The 23,002-nt window shown below is 50.6% G+C and overlaps 1 protein-coding gene across 1 annotated transcript in view; it reads right to left on the bottom strand.

Annotated features, from left to right (window-relative positions):
- The window catches only part of SCFD1 (sec1 family domain containing 1), an 836,081-nt gene that overhangs the window by 591,893 nt on the left and 221,186 nt on the right, over nt 1–23,002 (bottom strand). The window contains exon 10 of the mRNA XM_085627369.1: nt 3,013–3,112. Coding sequence (XP_085483495.1) covers nt 3,013–3,112 — 100 coding nt within the window. The remainder of the gene's footprint in view (nt 1–3,012; nt 3,113–23,002) is intronic.

The raw sequence follows: 23,002 nt of genomic DNA, 5'->3' as shown, positions 1-23,002 counted from the left end.
TAGTCTGTGTGAGTGGGAGAGAGTGAGGTGTTGGGTGATGTAAGAGCGACATTGTGGATTAGCTTGTGTGGAAGAGTGCAAGAGAACTTACAAGTGGTGCATGTTCCCTCCATCTTGTGTGGTACGGTGTGGTAACATCCCTTTGAGTGGTGGCCAGGACTGAGTGCAAGGAGGGTCACGGTGGGGCAGTGGAGGGTGGGAGGTGGACATGGGTTCCCGCAGCTATGCACGGTCCAGGTGCAAAAGAGCTTGCCTTTGGCATGCCAGCAGCGCATCTGCAGTGCGGCCGCCATCGATTACGTCCCACGAGGAAGGAGAGCACAGAGTGCAGTGGGCACGGCTGAAGAGAGTGCAGGATGTGGGAGAGTTGAAACAAGGTAAGGAGCGCTGAGGGAGGAAAAGGGCAGGGAAACTGAGTATCGAACAAAATACAGAAAAGAGACAAACGAGTAACAAAGGTGCACAAAAAAGGAAAAAAACAGCAAAAAGGGTCATTAAAAAAGGGTAACAAAGCAGGAAAGAGGCTCAAAACAAGGGTGGAACAGGGCAGAGAATAGAGCAAAATAGGCATAAATCATAGTAAAGTACAGAGAAAAAAGAGGCACACAGGGTAAAACCAGAGCAGAAAAAGGAGCACACGGGAGGGAGGGAGGGAGGGAGGGAGAGAGAGAGAGCGAGAGAGAGAGAGCGAGAGAGAGAGAGAGAGAGAGAATGAGAAAAGCAAGGTGGGAGCCTCAGGTGCAGCAGTCATGTCAGATAAGGTCTTGCCTGGTCGGAGCAGCAGCCACAGGTAAGTCCTGGGGTCCAGGGCTGTTCACCTGCTTCATGGCTGGTCAGTGCTGCGGCCGCCATTAGGTAGGTCGGGGGGGGGAGGGGAGTAGTGCAGAGGATGGTGGGTGTGGCAGAGGGGGTCGGGTGTGGGAAGGAGGGAACAAGGGAAAGAGCGCTAGGGGGTGGGAAATGAGCAGGAAAACGAAGGCATAAAGTCACAGATAAAACAGAGAAAGGAGGCAAAAACAAGGGAAAAATACAGCAGAAAAGACATCTAACAAGGGAAAAGAGTTGAAAAGAGGTGCAAAACAAATGTAAAATTGAGCAGAAGAGAGGCAGAAACAAGGGTAAAACAGAGCAGAGAAAGGAACAAAAGACGCACAAATCAGATCAAAGAATGAAGCAAAAGAGGCGCAAAACAAGGGAGAAACAGCAGAAAATGGAGCACAACAGGCACAAAGCGGGGTAAAAACTGTAGAAAACGGAGCACAGAAAAAACCGGTACAGAGAGAAGGAGAGAGAAGGCGAGAGTGGGCGCGCATGTGCGACTGGGGGAGGAGCCGGTGCGGAAGGGCCTTGCCTGGTCGGAGGACTGTGCACAGGTAAGTCCTGGGGGGGCTAGGACTGTGCACCTGCTTATTCCAATGACTTTTTATGTGGCTTTATTGGGTTATAATATGCACTTTGGATTTTATTCTATGAGCCAGATTCACAAACTACATTTTGTGGTACGTAAAGCCGTACAACAGTCGTACTTCTTATTTCCTACCAAACACAATTTACCAACACGTAAGAGTAACTCATTGCCCCACCTCTCCTATCTTTGCTATGGGAGAGCCTCAGTTCAATACCTCCAAGCAAATGTGGGGAGAGGCTGGAATGAGGGGCAAACGTAGGATTAAGCGGGAGGGGTTTGAGGAGGCGAAAATTTAATTAAAGTATACATTTATTTAACTTAATATTAAAAATCTAAAACTAAATTCATGTAACATTATTGTGTATTAAAATATAATACAGTTACTGTTAATTCCATACACCAGTTTTAATAATTTTTATTACATTATAAAAAATATATATTCTTCATTTTAGGTAGATTTTGCTTTTTAATTTAAAGTTCAAAAAAATTATTTTAATATGCACAGTAATCACATTTTTTAAATAAAAATTAAGTTAATAATGCTGTAACCTTGTTAACATTTGTTCTGCATTCAAAACAAATACATACAATTGACATTAATATTTAACATTAAATATTGTTACAATTATTTTTGCATGCTTAATACACTTATTTTTTTGCTCTGTACTTCAACACGGAGAGATCACGACCACCGGGGCAAAGATCTCTCTTTCGCAAAGGATAGGGTAAAGCAATTTATATTAAGTTATTATTAACATTTATTAATAAAAAATCCTATCTGAAGTAAAATGTTTACATTTATTTATCGATTACAAATTACAAAACGTTATGTACAAAATGAATTTAAAATAATTAAAGTTACATTTATTTTTAAGATAAAATAAGGTTATTCAAATATTTTATCCTATAATAATTCTATTTTTAAAGAGGTTTACATTTTTTAACGTCAAATTTACAGAGCTATTTAAAACGTCAAAATGAAGTAATTTCATTTACATTATTTCCTACGGGGTTTTATTTCATGTCCCCACCTTTATTATTTTCCATGACAGGGTTTTGCTGTATCACTAGTTGGCCATGTGTGATACTGGACTTACTACTGCTCCTTTGTGACAGTAGTAACTTACACTCGTAAATTTGGCTCCGCCCCCCGTTTCAGGTGGCGGGCACAATTCTGTCTATATGTTTGGGTACCTTTACAGTCGTAAATGGTGAATACCAACACATAGTAAAATTGCTCAACAGCGTAAAACTAAATGTGCACATGCAACTTACTCACAGGTGTAAGTTACTGTTATGACTGGCCCTGTATGTGTTTATATTGTATTAAGCATTGCGTACCCTCTTCCCCGGATCACAATAAAGAAATGTACAAAATGAAATAAATGAATAAAACACATAGATCATGGGCCACCATTTGCATGCAAGTGACCACTGGACAATGATCACAACAGACCAAACCACTACTGGAAGACACAGCTGGGAAGATTTAAAGGCCTTATTCGTGAGGGAAAGAACAAGTGAGAATCTTAGAGGTTAACATGAATGCAGCAGACTTCCTGCTGGGGACAGCAGACTGCCGTCGTTATATTTCCTTCGCTTACCAGCACATCGTGCACCAACGCCTGATACGTCCACGTGTGATGCAACGGGGTCGCCAAGTCTATGTTCCTGTCCACGAGCACCAGCAGAGGCCTTTGGAAGCTGCAATGAAGCACAGGCAACTGTTACAATCCATCAGGGGGGACACAAAGACAGCTCTTCCACAGCAAAGAATGATCCTGCAGACAAGGGCTCCAACTCCCACTTAGGATCAAAGAATGATCCTGCAGACAAGGTCTCCAACTCCCACTTGGGATCAAAGAATGATCCTGCAGACAAGGTCTCCAACTCCCACTTGGGATCAAAGAATGATCCTGCAGACAAGGTCTCCAACTCCCACTAGGGATCAAAGAATGATCCTAAGACAAGGTCTCCAACACCCACTTCGGATCAAAGAATGATCCTGCAGACAAGGTCTCCAACTCCCACTAGGGATCAAAGAATGATCCTGCAGACAAGGTCTCCAACTCCCACTTGCGATCAAAGAATAATCCTACAGACAAGGTCTCCAACTTCCACTTGGGATCAAAGAATGATCCTGCAGACAAGGTCCCCAACTCCCACTTGGGATCAAAGAATGATCCTACAGACAAGGTCTCCAACTCCCACTTCGGATCAAAGAATGATCCTGCAGACAAGGTCCCCAACTCCCACTTGGGATCAAAGAATGATCCTACAGACAAGGTCTCCAACTCCCACTATGAGTCTTTTTCTGTGTTTGTCATTTACTCACCTTATCCGTGTTTGAAATCGTGATTCTGGTATTTAATTTTAATTTTTTTCCTTTTTTATTGCTGTATATTTTATGCATCCACAAAATGTTTATTGTTGTTTTTGGAATGCTTTGTGTAAATTATTCTAAGTTTATGTATTTTTGAACAAATAATGTAATAAAGAATTGTGATACAACAAGAAAAGTCCTTAATCTCCCATGGAAGGACACTCATTTGAAAAGAATTTCTAAAGTACTGGACCATCGCCTGAGGTGAGAATCCATTCCTTGACACAGAACATTTTGCATGCCAAGACCTGAACAACAGTGGGACCGAGTTAACAAAGGCCCATATCGGAACAAAGCGCTCAGATCAATCCATGATGTTCTCACATGTAAGTGTAACCCTCAAAGACAGACACCGGGGAAGCTGGCGTACACAAACCTCATATTACTGAGGAAATGGTGTGAGCATGATCTATAAACCAGATGCATCCCTCATTCTACAATAGTAAAACCGTGCCTTGGTAGGGCAAGGGCCAGAACAATTACAGCCTCTCTGTGTCTGAGAGGCGTCCTCTGTGTACCGGCTGGTGCAGGGCACCTCTTCTCAGACTCGATCCAACACCCCTCTCTGATCTCTGCTCGCACACACATGCAGTAGAAGAATGGGAGAAGACGGTCATTTTACCAGGACTATTTGCCAGGGGAATATTGGCACAAAATCCTGATAACCCTGATGCACTGCAAAAACACCTTCATCCCCTAAGTCTTAGTGTCACTCTCCAAAGATTCTTAAAGGACACCTCCAGCTCCTAAGCACTAGCAACGCTCCCCAAAGATTCTTAAAGGACACCTCCAGCTCCTAAGCGCTAGCGACGCTCCCCAAAGATTCTTAAAGGACACCTCCAGCTCCTAAGCACTAGCGACGCTCTCCAAAGATTCTTAAAGGACACCTCCAGCTCCTAAGCGCTAGCGACGCTCCCCAAAGATTCTTAAAGGACACCTCCAGCTCCTAAGCGCTAGCGACGCTCCCCAAAGATTCTTAAAGGACACCTTCAGCTCCTAACTGCTAGCGACGCGCCCCAAAGATTCTGAAAGGACACCTCCTGCTCCTAAGCACTAGCGACGCTCTCCAAAGATTCTTAAAGGACAGCTCCAGCTCCTAAGCACTAGCGACGCTCTCCAAAGATTCTTAAAGGACACCTCCAGCTCCTAAGCGCTAGCGTCGCTCTCCAAAGATTCTTAAAGGACACCTCCAGCTCCTAAGCACTAGCGACGCTCTCCAAAGATTCTGAAAGGACAGCTCCTAAGTGCTAGCGTAGCTCTACAAAGATTCTTAAAGGACACCTCCAGCTCCTAAGCACTAGCGACGCTCTACAAAGATTCTTAAAGGACACCTCCAGTTCCTAAGCACTAGTGTCGCTCTCCAAAGATTCTTAAAGGACACCGCCAGCTCCTAAGGACTAGCGTTACTCTCCAAAGATTCTGAAAGGACACCTCCAGCTCCTAAGCATTAGCGACGCTCTCTAAAGATCTTAAAGGACACCTCCAGCTCCTAAGCACTAGCGACGCTCTCCAAAGATTTTGAAAGGACAGCTCCAGCTCCTAAGAACTAATGTTACTCTCCAAAAATCCTTAAAGGACACCTCCAGCTCCTAAGCATTAGCAACGCTCCCCAAAGATTCTTAAAGGACACCTTTAGCTCCTAAGCGCTAGCTACGCTCTCCAAAGATTCTTAAAGGACACCTTCAGCTCCAAAGTGCTAGCGACGCTCCCCAAAGATCCTTAAAGGACACCCCCAGCTCCTAAGCACTAGCGTCGCTCTCCAAAGATCCTTAAAGGACAACCGCATAAACATGACAAATTTGTTTGCCTTACAATCGGAACAATCTCAGAATCGTGGAAACAATAGATAATAGTTTCACTCAGTCAATCCTGAACATTGAAGGTGTTTAGGAATGCCAGTATTGACCTAAAAGTCGGGAAGAAGAACATAATGAATGAACCCCTAAGGAATAGATGTTCATGCATAATAAATGAGTTCTTGGACAAATCAATATCCAAGCAAGGGGAAGTCCTAAAGGCTTAAGAGACTGGTTTTCCAAGAACCCGTTGTGACGTAGATGATCGGATGTAGGTGGTCATTCCTGTATTTGGTTAGCATGGATAATGCCTAAATAAGGGTAGGATTTCTATGCCTAAATATGTGCCTATATGAGGACATAAATCGGGAAACCTATATACGGTATCTAAATCGACACACAACAAAAGGACACCTTCAGCTCCTAAGCACTAGCGTCGCTCTCCAAAGATCCTTAAAGGACACCTCCAGCTCCTAAGCGCTAGCACCGCTCTCCAAAGATCTTAAAGGACACCTTCAGCTCCTAAGCACTAGCGACGCTCTCCAAAGATTCTTAAAGGACACCTCCAGCTCCTAAGCGCTAGCACCGCTCTCCAAAGATCTTAAAGGACACCTCCAGCTCCTAAGCACTAGCGTCGCTCTCCAAAGATTCCAAAAGGACACCTCCAGCTCCTTGGCATTAGCGACGCTCTCCAAAGATCTTAAAGGACACCTTCAGCTCCTAAGCACTAGCGACGCTCTCCAAAGATTCTTAAAGGACACCTTCAGCTCCTAAGCACTAGCGTCGCTCTCCAAAGATTCTTAAAGGACACCTTCAGCTCCTAAGCACTAGCGACGCTCTCCAAAGATTCTGAAAGGACACCTTCAGCTCCTAAGCGCTAGCGACGCTCTCCAAAGATTCTTAAAGGACACCTTCAGCTCCTAAGCACTAGCGATGCTCTCCAAAGATTCCTAAAGGACACCTCCAGCTCTTAAGCAATAGCGTCGCTCTCCAAAGATTCCATAAGGACACCTCCAGCTCCTAAGCACGAGCGTCGCTCTCCAAAGATTCTTAAAGGACAGCTGTTGGACAGGCCTCACAGACGGTTTGCTCCCTCCCCGCACGACAGGGCCCGAACTCCGGCCCACCTGGCATACCCCCGCGACAAGCACCCGTACTCCGTCTTCCGACGGACCCTCTGCCCTCGGACCCCTACTCATCACGGGGTCCAGCCCCACCGGCTTCCCCGGCCGGGTCAAGCCGCCCTCTTGGGCCCTGCACCACGCGGCCGCATGGCCTCACCTCGACCCTAACCCCGGGCCTGGCCGGCCCCGACATCCCGGCACCACCATCCACCCAGGAGGTGAGCGGACCACTTGGCAGGTCAATGGGAGAAAGAAGTACCAAGGGCTCTCCCCCGCCAGGTGCCGATCGCCCCCAGCTCCCCCAGGCACTGGCTCCACCCCCTGCTGGGTGTCTGGACACCTTCATCCCGGACCCTCCGACCTCCAAGTGCGAGGGTCCGGACATCAAAGGGCACCAGCCCTATAACTGAGGCAGCTCCGGAGCAGGAAGGCAGTTGTATCCTGGAGTCGAGAGACACCGAGTGAACTCAACCTTGACGGTCTACTGGCGCTGCCGTAGCCGCTCTTGTGAACCATCGTCCTGCCTGCTGGCGCTGCCGCGGCCTTCTGCAACATTCATCTTCCTGGGACCTGCTGGCGCTGCCGCGGCCCGTTGTAACGACCATCCTCACCGGGACCTGCTGGCGCTGCCGCGGCCTTCTGCAACATTCATCTTCCTGGGACCTGCTGGCGCTGCCGCGGCCCGTTGTAACGACCATCCTCACCGGGACCTGCTGGCGCTGCCGCGGCCTTCTGCAACCTTCATCTTCCTGGGACCTGCTGGCGCTGCCGCGGCCCGTTGTAACGACCATCCGCACCGGGACCTGCTGGCGCTGCCGCGGACCGTACCACCTAACCACCAAGCTCGAGGATTGTGAGCTCATCATCCTCTCATCCGAACTACCTGATTGGTAAATAGACTGTCCCGCTACCCCCTTCCCTACCTTGCGAGACTCTAATCGAGGGGACCCCTGAGTCCAGACCTCCTTGTACCATTCAACCGTACCTTAAATAAGTGCTTATAAAGAACACTGAACCTTATCCGTGTGTGATATCTGTCTGTGGGGGGGAAGTTACTTGTCTGTACGATCACTGGAGACGGCTCTCCCCGGAGACCTCTCCCCCTGACCCGGGCCGGCCCTCCCGGTCCGTCTACCTTTTCTAACATTGGTGGCCAGCGGCGCGATCCGAATCAACGCGTAATCGTACAGAGAGTAGCTCACCCCACGACATAAGCACGATGTCGACCAAAGATAGCAGCTCCACCGAGAAATTCCAAATGGAGAAATTAGAAGAATACAACCACCGCGAACTGAGACAATTTTGCATAGAACTTGGCATTGCTACCACCGGCCTGAGTACCAAGGATGATCTAAAGCGCGCTCTTGAGTCATGGACAGAAACTGGGGTCACAGGACCCTCCGACCAAAACAGCGTCACACCAGAGGAGAACGCCACGGCTCCCGAGGAGCGGGGAACGGGCCTCCCACAGGAGGAGATCCGAGAAAGAGACAGAGTCAGATTACACGAGTTGGAGATGGCACGACTCAAGATGGATGGGGAACTCAAGTTAGCTGAACAGAAACTCAACCTCGAGCATATGCGGCTTCGAGAGGAACGAGAAGAAAAGCAGAGACAGAGAGAGCTGGAAGAGAAAAAAATAACGCTCGAGCACGAGCGCCGACTAGCGGAAATAGAACTGCGCAAACAGAATAAGGAACTGGGGGTGCCTGAGCGACCACACACCCCGGGGCCAAGTGAGAACAAAGTTCACATCCCCAAGGATGTTGTCCGCGAATATGTCCGAGAAGACGACATACAACAGTGGTTTAAAGCCTATGAGATCGCCATGACCTCCCACCGGATCGACCGGAGTGATTGGGGAGCCGGACTTTGGGGGAGATTTATCAACGAGGGTCGCGATGCCCTGCTGCAGCTCCCCGATCACCAAATGTCGTCCTACGACCACATGAAGGCTGCCCTCCTCACCCGCTACGGCCTCACGCCCGAGATGTACCGCCAGAGGTTCAGAGATTGCACCCGGATCCCAGGTACAACTTGGGTGGAATACGTGAACTATTTCAGCCGGGCCTTCGAGGGTTGGATCAAGGGAAGTCAGGTCACCACCTACGAACAACTCTTCAACCTTATGGTATGGGAGCACCTGTCAAACAACTGTTTCGTCGAGCTCAGGCAGCACCTACTCGACAGTAAGCTGACTGACCCCCGGCAGCTCGCCGCCGAAGCTGACCGGTGGGAAAGCACCCGAGTGGGCCGGAGAGGGCCACACGACCAGAACAGAAGCAACCAAGGCCAGCACCGTCCTCGGGGAGGAGGAGGGGGCCCGGGGCGAGGGAGAGACGCCTTACCAGCAACACCCGTGGCCAGCACCCCGCCTCCGGCCGGCCGGGGCAACCCCCCGTTGCGGCCTGGGTACCGAGCCAACGTCACGTGCCACCGGTGCCAGCGACTAGGCCACTACGCCAACGACCCGAACTGCCCGCTAAACCAAACACCCAAGCCCCGCCAGGTAGCTGCCGCTGCCCTAGGGGAAGAGCAATCATCGGAGGGAGCCGAAGAGTACGAGCCGGCCCAGCAAGGGTGGGAACCGGCCGCCATGGTCCTGGCATGCTTAGGGGGAAGAGACATGGTTCCGCGGGCTCCCCTACCCGCCAACACCAGAAAATACGGTCAGTGGGTGACCATTAATGGACAGAGAGCCGAGGCCTTGCGTGACACCGGCGCCAGCGTAACGGCCGTCCGCTGTCATCTGGTGAAGCCCGAGCAGATCCTGCCGAACATTCTCTGCCCCGTCCGCTCGGCAGATAACTCTGAGAGTATGTGTAGGATGGCCTGCGTCCCGTTTGAATGGGGGGGGGTCTCCGGCCTACTGAAGGTGACGGTCCGGGACGATGCCCCCGTGGACTGCCTCCTGGGGAATGACCTCGAGAGTTCCCCGTGGGCCACCGTCGAGAAAAGAGAGCACCTGGGGATGCTGGGCCTCCCGGACTGGGCCTGCATAACCACCCGATCCATGGCCGCCCGTGCCGCCCCCCGATCCGAAGAAACCGAATGGCCAGCACCTCCGCCCCCGGTTGCCCCCGTAGAGGACAACGGCGAGTCCGACCTCCCGGACCCGACTACCGAAGAAGACGCGCAACACCAGGACCTTCCGGATCTGGCTCAGTGGCGTCAAGAAGGGGGGCCCACCCAAGAACAGTTCCGCCAGGAACAAAAGACCTGTCCCTCCCTCGAGGGACTCCGCCAACAAGCCAGTACCCAAAACGCCGGGGACACCACCGGAACCCACTGGGTCTACTGGGATAACGACCTGCTCTACAGCGAGCAAAGAATCGCCGAGCTGGGGGCCGGTCGAGTTCTGGTGGTACCGCTCCGCTTCCGAGACTTTCTGCTCAACTTAGCCCACGATGTCCCCCTGGCTGGACACCTGGGCCAGGACAAAACGTACAGTCGCCTGGTGACCCACTTTTTCTGGCCGAAAATGAGGAATGACGTCCTGACCCACTGCCGATCTTGCCCCACATGCCAAGCCAGCGGGAAGAGTGGTCGGAAGCTGAAGGCCCCTCTGCAACCCTTCCCGGTGGTCGCCACCCCGTTCGAGAGGGTGGGGATAGACATTGTGGGGCCTTTGGACCCCCGCACGGCACAAGGACACAGGTTCATCTTGGTACTAGTGGACCATGCCACCCGCTACCCCGAGGCGGTACCCCTACGGACAGTGACAGCTCCGGTAGTTGGCCGGGCCCTGATGGGGATCTTCTCCCGGGTAGGCTTCCCCCGAGAAGTCGTCAGCGACCGAGGTACGAATTTCATATCTAAATACATGAAGTCCCTCTGGCAACAATGCGGGGTCACCTACAGATTCACGACCCCCTATCACCCCCAAGGGAACGGACTAGTGGAGCGTTTTAACCGCACCCTCAAGGGGATGATTGGGGGATTGGAAGAGCCTCTCCGTCGCCAGTGGGATGTACTGCTCCCGTGCCTCCTCTTCGCCTACCGGGAAGTTCCCCAGAAGTCCCTCGGTTTTAGCCCCTTCGAACTCCTGTACGGACACCCTGTGCGAGGGCCCCTCAGCCTAGTCAAGGAAGGTTGGGAGATGGCCCCCTTAACGACCCCTCCAGACGTCTTCAAATACATCCTGGCCTTACGAAACCAGACCCGGCGCTTCAGGGAGATGGCCAAGGCGAACCTCGAGGCCAGCCAGGAGGACATGAAGAGGTGGTATGATCACAATGCCTCCTCCGTTGAATTCGAGCCTGGGCAGCAAGTATGGGTGATGTCCCCCACCGAACCATGTGCCCTGCAAGATAAGTGGACGGGGCCCTTCAAAGTGGTCGAGCGTAAAAGCCCCGTCACTTACCTCATCGACATGAGGTCCCCCCGGAACCCCCTACGGGTCCTCCACACCAACCGGCTCAAACCACACTTTGTGCGCTCCGAACTAAGCCTCTTGATGGCTACAGACAGTGGTACAGAAGAAGACTCCGAGCCCCTCCCGGATCTCCTGAAGACTCAGGAGAAGGACGGCTCCGTGGACGGGGTCCGGCTCTCTGACGCCCTCACCTCGGAGCAACGCCAGGACTGCCGGGACCTCCTGCTGCAGTTCGCTGCCCTGTTCTCCCTCACCCCCGGGGTCACCCCTTGGTGTTTGCACGACGTAGACACCGGGGACAGTCCCCCTGTCCGGCACCGGGCCTACCGCGTACCAGATCGGGTACGGGCCTGCATACAGGCGGAAGTGGCCAAGATGCTCACGATCGGGGTCATCGAGCCCTCGGACAGTCCCTGGGCCAGTCCGGTTGTATTAGTTCCCAAGGCCGCTGCCCCCGGCACCGCACCTGAACTGAGATTCTGCGTCGACTACCGGGGCTTGAACGCTGTCACCCGGACCGACGCTCATCCCATCCCCCGAGCAGACGAGCTGATCGACCGGCTGGGGGCCGCCCGCTACCTTAGTATCTTCGACCTAACGGCGGGCTACTGGCAGATCGGCCTCACACCCAGGGCTCAGGAACGGTCAGCCTTCTCCACCCCCGATGGCCACTATCAATTTAAGGTCATGCCCTTTGGCATGAAGAATGCCCCCGCCACGTTCCAACGCCTTGTGAACCAGGTCTTGGCGGGGCTCGAAGAATTCAGCGCTGCCTACCTGGACGATATCGCTGTATACAGCCGCCACTGGTCCGACCACCTCCGTCACCTCCAAGAGGTCCTACAAGCCCTCCAGCGGGCCGGCCTCACCATTAAGGCCGGCAAGTGCCAAATTGGCCAAGGGTCTGTGACCTACCTTGGGCACCAAGTGGGAAGCGGGCTAGTGGCCCCACTACAACTTAAGATTGCGGCCATCCAGTCCTGGCAGCCCCCCGTCACCCAGACCGAGGTCCGAGCCTTCTTGGGGCTCACCGGCTACTACCGGCGGTTCGTGAAGGACTACGGCAGCATCGTGGGGCCCCTCACGGGTCTCACATCCAAGAACCAACCGAAGCGGGTCAACTGGACTCCTGATTGTCAAGCGGCCTTCGAGAAGCTGAAGGCCGCCCTGTGCACCGCCCCGGTGCTCCAGGCCCCCGATTACAGTCGGGAATTTGTGGTGCAGACCGACGCCTCCGACCACGGCATCGGAGCCGTCCTCTCTCAGTTGAACCCCGAAGGTCATGACCAGCCAGTGGCCTTCATCAGTCGACGTCTCCTGGCCCGAGAACAGCGTTGGAGTACCATCGAGAGGGAGGCATTTGCCGTAGTGTGGGCCCTCAAAAAGCTCCGACCCTATCTCTTCGGTACCCACTTCCGGGTACAAACCGACCATCGACCCCTGCAATGGCTGATGCAGATGCGGGGGGAGAACCCAAAACTCTTGCGCTGGTCCATTTCCCTGCAGGGAATGGACTTCACCGTGGAGCACCGACCAGGCCAAGACCACGCCAACGCGGATGGCCTGTCCCGCTTTTTCCGCCTCGACGAAGAGAGTCCCCAAGGAGATGGGTGACTCTCCCCGCCTTCAGCTGGGGGGGACGCATGTTGGACAGGCCTCACAGACGGTTTGCTCCCTCCCCGCACGACAGGGCCCGAACTCCGGCCCACCTGGCATACCCCCGCGACAAGCACCCGTACTCCGTCTTCCGACGGACCCTCTGCCCTCGGACCCCTACTCATCACGGGGTCCAGCCCCACCGGCTTCCCCGGCCGGGTCAAGCCGCCCTCTTGGGCCCTGCACCACGCGGCCGCATGGCCTCACCTCGACCCTAACCCCGGGCCTGGCCGGCCCCGACATCCCGGCACCACCATCCACCCAGGAGGTGAGCGGACCACTTGGCAGGTCAATGGGAGAAAGAAGTACCAAGGGCTCTCCCCCGCCAGGTGCCGATCGCCCCCAGCTCCCCCAGGCACTGGCTCCACCCCCTGCTGGGTGTCTGGACACCTTCATCCCGGACCCTCCGACCTCCAAGTGCGAGGGTCCGGACATCAAAGGGCACCAGCCCTATAACTGAGGCAGCTCCGGAGCAGGAAGGCAGTTGTATCCTGGAGTCGAGAGACACCGAGTGAACTCAACCTTGACGGTCTACTGGCGCTGCCGTAGCCGCTCTTGTGAACCATCGTCCTGCCTGCTGGCGCTGCCGCGGCCTTCTGCAACATTCATCTTCCTGGGACCTGCTGGCGCTGCCGCGGCCCGTTGTAACGACCATCCTCACCGGGACCTGCTGGCGCTGCCGCGGCCTTCTGCAACATTCATCTTCCTGGGACCTGCTGGCGCTGCCGCGGCCCGTTGTAACGACCATCCTCACCGGGACCTGCTGGCGCTGCCGCGGCCTTCTGCAACCTTCATCTTCCTGGGACCTGCTGGCGCTGCCGCGGCCCGTTGTAACGACCATCCGCACCGGGACCTGCTGGCGCTGCCGCGGACCGTACCACCTAACCACCAAGCTCGAGGATTGTGAGCTCATCATCCTCTCATCCGAACTACCTGATTGGTAAATAGACTGTCCCGCTACCCCCTTCCCTACCTTGCGAGACTCTAATCGAGGGGACCCCTGAGTCCAGACCTCCTTGTACCATTCAACCGTACCTTAAATAAGTGCTTATAAAGAACACTGAACCTTATCCGTGTGTGATATCTGTCTGTGGGGGGGAAGTTACTTGTCTGTACGATCACTGGAGACGGCTCTCCCCGGAGACCTCTCCCCCTGACCCGGGCCGGCCCTCCCGGTCCGTCTACCTTTTCTAACAACAGCTCCAGCTCCTAAGCACTAGCGCCGCTCTCTAAAGATTCCTAAAGGACACCTCCAGCTCCTAAGCACGAGCGTCGCTCTCCAAAGATTCTTAAAGGACAGCTCCAGCTCCTGAGCACTAGCGACGCTCTCCAAAGATTCTGAAAGGGCAGCTCCAGCTCCTAAGCACTAATGTTACTCTCCAAAGATCCTTAAAGGACACCTCCAACTCCTAAGAATTAGCGACGTTCTCCAAAGATTCTGAAAGGACACCTCCAGCTCCTAAGCACTAGCGACGCTCTCCAAAGATTCTGAAAGGACACCCCCAGCTCCTAAGCACTAGCGTCGCTCTCCAAAGATCCTTAAAGGACAACCGCATAAACATGACAACTTTGTTTGCCTTACAATCGGAACAATCTCAGAATCGTGGAAACAATAGATAATAGTTTCACTCAGTCAATCCTGCATGCTTCGTTTCTACAGAGTTACACAGAAATAGATAGACGGGCGTTTCAATAAAAAGGGTTTATTGAACAGTCTTATTTTTCATGCAAGAGATATGAACTGCTACAATCGTAAGACAGAATGCGAAGCATAATACGTACAGCATTAGCAGTAAGTTAAAATAATACTGCAATAGCATGGTTTGTATCTATGACAGATATTCATAAAAATACATACATAAATAACACAGGCTAAAATGTTAATACTCATCTGATACTTCTAGCTAGTTCTACCCCAGTGTACCTAACCTAAGTGTAGTACGAGGTAAGAAGTAGGTGCTGTCTGTCTATAGTCTAGCTTAGCTATAGTTGCCAAGATTTGCCAAAAGTCCCTCTAGGTTCCAGACCGCTCCATGCCTTAGAAGGAGTGAGGTTGGAATCTCTTTCCGAGTCTCGATCTCTAACACCCCGCAAGGGGAGTCAGAAATACTGGAGCTGGATTCTCTGCGAGGAGGATGACAGCGTCTGGTCAGTGCGTCAGGCAGAGACTTGACTTCCTTCCGAACTTGCCGTGGCGAGCCGCGTCGTGCAAGTAGGCAGCTGAACCGTGGTCTGCCATGGTAAGTGAAGGTATATTTATACATTGAAGGTGTTTAGGAATGCCAGTATTGACCTAAAAGTCGGGAAGAAGAACATCATGAATGAACCCCTAAGGAATAGATGTTCATGCATAATAAATGAGTTCTTGGAGAAATCAATATCCAAGCAAGGGGAAGTCCTAAAGGCTTAAGAGACTGGTTTTCCAAGAACCCGTTGTGACGTAGATGATCGGATGTAGGTGGTCATTCCTGTATTTGGTTAGCATGGATAATGCCTAAATAAGGGTAGGATTTCTATGCCTAAATATGGGCAAAGTGAATTGTGCCTATATGAGGACATAAATCGGGAAACCTATATACGGTATCTAAATCGACACACAACAAAAGGACACCTTCAGCTCCTAAGCACTAGCGTCGCTCTCCAAAGATCCTTAAAGGACACCTCCAGCTCCTAAGCGCTAGCACCGCTCTCCAAAGATCTTAAAGGACACCTTCAGCTCCTAAGCACTAGTGACGCTCTCCAAAGATTCTTAAAGGACACCTCCAGCTCCTAAGCGCTAGCACCGCTCTCCAAAGATCTTAAAGGACACCTTCAGCTCCTAAGCACTAGCGACGCTCTCCAAAGATTCTGAAAGGACACCTTCAGCTCCTAAGCGCTAGCGACGCTCTCCAAAGATTCTTAAAGGACACCTCCAGCTCCTAAGCACTAGCGTCGCTCTCCAAAGATTCCAAAAGGACACCTCCAGCTCCTAAGCATTAGCGACGCTCTCCAAAGATCTTAAAGGACACCTTCAGCTCCTAAGCACTAGCGTCGCTCTCCAAAGATTCCAAAAGGACACCTCCAGCTCCTAAGCATTAGCGACGCTCTCCAAAGATCTTAAAGGACACCTTCAGCTCCTAAGCACTAGCGACGCTCTCCAAAGATTCTTAAAGGACACCTTCAGCTCCTAAGCACTAGCGTCGCTCTCCAAAGATTCTTAAAGGACACCTTCAGCTCCTAAGCACTAGCGACGCTCTCCAAAGATTCTGAAAGGACACCTTCAGCTCCTAAGCGCTAGCGACGCTCTCCAAAGATTCTTAAAGGACACCTTCAGCTCCTAAGCACTAGCGATGCTCTCCAAAGATTCCTAAAGGACACCTCCAGCTCTTAAGCAATAGCGTCGCTCTCCAAAGATTCCATAAGGACACCTCCAGCTCCTAAGCACGAGCGTCGCTCTCCAAAGATTCTTAAAGGACAGCTCCAGCTCCTAAGCACTAGCGCCGCTCTCTAAAGATTCCTAAAGGACACCTCCAGCTCCTAAGCATGAGCGTCGCTCTCCAAAGATTCTTAAAGGACAGCTCCAGCTCCTGAGCACTAGCGACGCTCTCCAAAGATTCTGAAAGGGCAGCTCCAGCTCCTAAGCACTAATGTTACTCTCCAAAGATCCTTAAAGGACACCTCCAACTCCTAAGAATTAGCGACGTTCTCCAAAGATTCTGAAAGGACACCTCCAGCTCCTAAGCACTAGCGACGCTCTCCAAAGATTCTGAAAGGACACCCCCAGCTCCTAAGCACTAGCGTCGCTCTCCAAAGATCCTTAAAGGACAACCGCATAAACATGACAACTTTGTTTGCCTTACAATCGGAACAATCTCAGAATCGTGGAAACAAAAGATAATAGTTTCACTCAGTCAATCGTGCATGCTTCGTTTCTACAGAGTTACACAGAAATAGATAGACGGGCGTTTCAATAAAAAGGGTTTATTGAACAGTCTTATTTTTCATGCAAGAGATATGAACTGCTACAATCGTAAGACAGAATGCGAAGCATAATACGTACAGCATTAGCAGTAAGTTAAAATAATACTGCAATAGCATGGTTTGTATCTATGACAGATATTCATAAAAATACATACATAAATAACACAGGCTAAAATGTTAATACTCATCTGATACTTCTAGCTAGTTCTACCCCAGTGTACCTAACCTAAGTGTAGTACGAGGTAAGAAGTGGGTGCTGTCTGTCTATAGTCTAGCTTAGCTATAGTTGCCAAGATTTGCCAAAAGTCCCTCTAGGTTCCAGACCGCTCCATGCCTTAGAAGGAGTGAGGTTGGAATCTCTTTCCGAGTCTCGATCTCTAACACCCCGCAAGGGGAGTCAGAAATACTGGAGCTGGATTCTCTGCGAGGAGGATGACAGCGTCTGGTCAGTGCGTCAGGCAGAGACTTGACTTCCTTCCGAACTTGCCGTGGCGAGCCGCGTCGTGCAAGTAGGCAGCTGAACCGTGGTCTGCCATGGTAAGTGAAGGTATATTTATACATTGAAGGTGTTTAGGAATGCCAGTATTGACCTAAAAGTCGGGAAGAAGAACATCATGAATGAACCCCTAAGGAATAGATGTTCATGCATAATAAATGAGTTCTTGGAGAAATCAATATCCAAGCAAGGGGAAGTCCTAAAGGCTTAAGAGACTGGTTTTCCAAGAACCCGTTCTGACGTAGATGATCGGATGTAGGTGGTCATTCCTGTATTTGGTTAGCATGGATAACGCCTAAATAAGGGTAGGATTTCTATGCCTAAATATGGGCAAAGTGAATTGTGCCTATATGAGGACATAAATCGGGAAACCTATATACGGTATCTAAATCGACACACAACAAAAGGACACCTTCAGCTCCTAAGCACTAGCGTCGCTCTCCAAAGATCCTTAAAGGACACCTCCAGCTCCTAAGCGCTAGCACCGCTCTCCAAAGATCTTAAAGGACACCTTCAGCTCCTAAGCACTAGCGACGCTCTCCAAAGATTCTTAAAGGACACCTCCAGCTCCTAAGCGCTAGCACCGCTCTCCAAAGATCTTAAAGGACACCTTCAGCTCCTAAGCACTAGCGACGCTCTCCAAAGATTCTGAAAGGACACCTTCAGCTCCTAAGCGCTAGCGACGCTCTCCAAAGATTCTTAAAGGACACCTCCAGCTCCTAAGCACTAGCGTCGCTCTCCAAAGATTCCAAAAGGACACCTCCAGCTCCTAAGCATTAGCGACGCTCTCCAAAGATCTTAAAGGACACCTTCAGCTCCTAAGCACTAGCGACGCTCTCCAAAGATTCTTAAAGGACACCTTCAGCTCCTAAGCACTAGCGTCGCTCTCCAAAGATTCTTAAAGGACACCTTCAGCTCCTAAGCACTAGCGACGCTCTCCAAAGATTCTGAAAGGACACCTTCAGCTCCTAAGCGCTAGCGACGCTCTCCAAAGATTCTTAAAGGACACCTTCAGCTCCTAAGCACTAGTGATGCTCTCCAAAGATTCCTAAAGGACACCTCCAGCTCCTAAGCGCTAGCGACGCTCTCCAAAGATTCTTAAAGGACACCTTCAGCTCCTAAGCACTAGTGATGCTCTCCAAAGATTCCTAAAGGACACCTCCAGCTCTTAAGCAATAGCGTCGCTCTCCAAAGATTCCATAAGGACACCTCCAGCTCCTAAGCACGAGCGTCGCTCTCCAAAGATTCTTAAAGGACAGCTCCAGCTCCTAAGCACTAGCGCCGCTCTCTAAAGATTCCTAAAGGACACCTCCAGCTCCTAAGCACGAGCGTCGCTCTCCAAAGATTCTTAAAGGACAGCTCCAGCTCCTGAGCACTAGCGACGCTCTCCAAAGATTCTGAAAGGGCAGCTCCAGCTCCTAAGCACTAATGTTACTCTCCAAAGATCCTTAAAGGACACCTCCAACTCCTAAGAATTAGCGACGTTCTCCAAAGATTCTGAAAGGACACCTCCAGTTCCTAAGCACTAGCGACGCTCTCCAAAGATTCTGAAAGGACACCCCCAGCTCCTAAGCACTAGCGTCGCTCTCCAAAGATCCTTAAAGGACAACCGCATAAACATGACAACTTTGTTTTCCTTACAATCGGAACAATCTCAGAATCGTGGAAACAATAGATAATAGTTTCACTCAGTCAATCCTGCATGCTTCGTTTCTACAGAGTTACACAGAAATAGATAGACGGGCGTTTCAATAAAAAGGGTTTATTGAACAGTCTTATTTTTCATGCAAGAGATATGAACTGCTACAATCGTAAGACAGAATGCGAAGCATAATACGTACAGCGTTAGCAGTAAGTTAAAATAATACTGCAATAACATGGTTTGTATCTATGACAGATATTCATAAAAATACATACATAAATAACACAGGCTAAAATGTTAATACTCATCTGATGCTTCTAGCTAGTTCTACCCCAGTGTACCTAACCTAAGTGTAGTACGAGGTAAGCAGTAGGTGCTGTCTGTCTATAGTCTAGCTTAGCTATAGTTGCCAAGATTTGCCAAAAGTCCCTCTAGGTTCTAGACCGCTCCATGCCTTAGAATGAGTGATGTTGGAATCTCTTTCCGAGTCTCGATCTCTAACGACCCGCAAGGGGAGTCAGAAATACTGGAGCTGGATTCTCTGCGAGGAGGATGACAGCGTCTGGTCAGTGCGTCAGGCAGAGACTTGACTTCCTTCCGAACTTGCCGTGGCGAGCCGCGTCGTGCAAGTAGGCAGCTGAACCGTGGTCTACCATGGTAAGTGAAGGTATATTTATACCTTGAAGGTGTTTAGGAATGTCAGTATTGATGTAAAAGTCGGGCAGAAGAACATCATGAATGAACCCCTAAGGAATAGATGTACATGCATAATAAATGAGTTCTTGGAGAAATCAATATCCAAGCAAGTGGAAGTCCTAAAGGCTTAAGAGACTGGTTTTCCAAGAACCCGTTGTGACGTAGATGATTGGATGTAGGTGGTCATTCCTGTATTTGGTTAGCATGGATAATGCCTAAATAAGGGTAGGATTTCTATGCCTAAATATGGGCAAAGTGAATTGTGCCTATATAAGGACATAAATCGGGAAACCTATATACGGTATCTAAATCGACACACAACAAAAGGACACCTTCAGCTCCCTAGCGTCGCTCTCCAAAGATCCTTAAAGGACACCTCCAGCTCCTAAGGACTAGCGCCTCTCTCCAAAGATTCTTAAAGGACACCTCCAGCTCCTAAGCATTAGCGACGCTCTCCAAAGATCCTTAGAGGACACCTCCAGCTCCTAAGCGCTAGCACCGCTCTCCAAAGATCTTAAAGGACACCTTCAGCTCCTAAGCACTAGTGACGCTCTCCAAAGATTCTTAAAGGACACCTTCAGCTCCTAAGCACTAGCGACGCTCTCCAAAGATTCTTAAAGAACACCTCCAGCTCCTAAGCATTAGCGACACTCTCCAAGGATTCTTTCAGGACACCTTCAGCTCCTAAACGCTAGCTCCGCTCTCCAAAGATTCTTAAAGGACACCTTCAGCTCCTAAGCATTAGCGACACTCTCCAAAGATCTTAAAGGACACATCCAGCTCCTAAGCACTAGCGACGCTCTCCAAAGATCTTAAAGGACACCTCCAGCTCCTAAGCATTAGTGACGCTCTCCAAAGATTCTGAAAGGACACCTCTAGCTCCTAAGCACAAGCGTCACTCTCCAAAGATTCTGAAAGGACACCTCAATCTCCTAAGAGCTACCAACGTCCTCCAAAGATTCTTAAAGGACACCTCCAGCTCCTAAGCACTAGCGATGCTCTCCAAAAATTCCTAAAGGACACCTCCAGCTCCTAAGCACTAGCGACGCTCCCCAAAGATTCTTAAAGGACACCTTCAGCTCCTAAGCGCTAGCTCCACTCTCCAAAGATTCTTAAAGGACACATCCAGCTCCTAAGCATTAGCGAAACTCTCCAAAGATCTTAAAGGACACCTCCAGCTCCTAGGAACTAGCGTCGCTCTACAAAGATTCTCAAAGGACACCTTCAACTCCTAAGCGCTAGCGTCGCTCTCCAGAGATTCTGACAGGACACCTCAAGCTCCTAAGAGCTAGTGACGCTCTCCAAAGATTGTTAAAGGACACCTTCAGCGCCTAAGCACTAGCGACGCTCTACAAAGATACTTAAAGGACACCTCTAGCTCCTAAGCACTAGCGACGCTCTACAAAGATTCCCAAAGGACACCTTCAGCTCCTAAGCATTAGCGACGCTCTCCAAAGATTCTTAAAGGACACCTTCAGCTCCTAAGCACTAGCGACGCTCTCCAAAGATTATGAAAGGACACCCTCAGCTCCTAAGCATTAGCGACGCTCTCCAAAGATTCTTAAAGGACACCTTCAGCTCCTAACGGCTAGAGACGCTCTCTAAAGATACTTAGAGGACACCTTCAGCTCCTAAGCGCTAGCTCCACTCTGCAAAGATTCTTAAAGGACACATCCAGCTCCTAAGCATTAGCAACACTCTCCAAAGATCTTAAAGGACACCTCCAGCTCCTAGGAACTAGCGTCGCTCTACAAAGATTCTCAAAGGACACCTTCAGCTCCTAAGCGCTAGCGTCGCTCTCCAAAGATTCTGACAGGACACCTCAAGCTCCTAAGAGCTACCGACGCTCTCCAAAGATTCCTAAAGGACACCGTCAGCTCCTAAGCGCTAACGACGTTCTTCAAAGATTCTGAAAGGACACCTTCAGCTCCTAAGCGTTAGCGCCGCTCTCCAAAGATTCCTAAAGGACACCTCCAGCTCCTAAGCACTATTGACGCTCCCCAAAGATCTTAAAGGACACCTTCAGCTCCTAAGCGCTAGCGTCGCTCTCCAAAGATTCTGAAAGGACACCTCAAGCTCCTAAGAGCTACCGACGCTCTCCAAAGATTCCTAAAGGACACCGTCAGCTCCTAAGCGCTAACAACGTTCTTCAAAGATTCTGAAAGGACACCTTCAGCTCCTAAGCGCTAGCAACGCTCCCCAAAGATTCCTAAAGGACACCTCCAGATCCTAAGCACTAGCTCCGCTCTCCAAATTTTCTTAAAGGACACCTTCAGCTCCTAAGCGCTAGCTCCGCTCTCCAAAGATTCTTAAAGGACACCTCCAGCTCCTAAGCATTAGCGACACTCTCCAAAGATTCTTAAAGGACAACTCCAGCTCCTAAGTGCTAGCGTTACTCTCCAAAGATTCTTAAAGGACAACACCAGCTCCTAAGCACGAGCGTCGCTCTCCAAAGATCCTTAAAGGACACATCCAGCTCCTAAGCGTCAGCGTCGCTCTCCAAAGATTCTTAAAGGACACCTTCAGCTCCTAAGCACTAGCGTTACTCTCCAAAGATTCTCAAAGGACACCTTCAGCTCCTAAGCATTAGTGATGCTCTCCAAAGATTCTTAAAGGACACCTTCAGCTCCTAAGCGCTAGCGCCGCTCTCCAAAGATTCTTAAAGGACACCTTCAGCTCGTAAGTTCTAGCGACGCTCTCCAAAGATTCTTAAAGAACACCTTCAGCTTCTAAGCGCTAGCGCTGCTCTCCAAAGATTCTTAAAGGACACCTTCAGCTCCTTAGCACTAGCGTCGCTCTCCAAAGATTCTTAAAGGACACCTCCAGCTCCTAAGTGCTAGCGTTACTCTCCAAAGATTCTGAAAGGACACCTCCAGCTCCAAAGCACTTGCGACGCTCTCCAAAGATTCTGAAAGGATATCTCCAGCTCCTTAGCACTAGCGACGCTCCCCAAAGATCTTAAAGGACAACTCCAGCTCCTAAGTGCTAGCGTTACTCTCCAAAGATTCTTGAAGGACAACACCAGCTCCTAAGCACGAGCGTCGCTCTCCAAAGATCCTTAAAGGACACATCCAGCTCCTAAGCGTTAGCGTCGCTCTCCAAAGATTCTTAAAGGACACCTCCAGCTCCTAAGCACTAGCGACGCTGTCCAAAGATTCTGAAAGGACACCTCCAGCTCCTAAGCACTAGCGACGATCTCCAAAGATCTTAAAGGACACCTCCAGCTCCTAAACGCTAACAACGCTCCTCAAAGATTCTTATAAAGGACACCGTCAGCTCCTAAGCACTAGCGTCGCTCTCCAAAGATTCTTAAAGGACACCTCCAGCTCCTAAGTGCTAGCGTTACTCTCCAAAGATTCTGAAAGGACACCTCCAGCTCCGAAGCACTTGCGACGCTCTCCAAAGATTCTGAAGGGATATCTCCAGCTCCTTAGCACTAGCGACGCTCCCCAAAGATCTTAAAGGA

The sequence above is a fragment of the Triturus cristatus genome, chromosome 9, assembly GCF_964204655.1.
Source record: "Triturus cristatus chromosome 9, aTriCri1.1, whole genome shotgun sequence".
NCBI lineage: Eukaryota > Metazoa > Chordata > Amphibia > Caudata > Salamandridae > Triturus > Triturus cristatus.
Note: the sequence above shows the minus strand (reverse complement) of the source record. Positions and strands in the feature narration are given on the sequence as shown.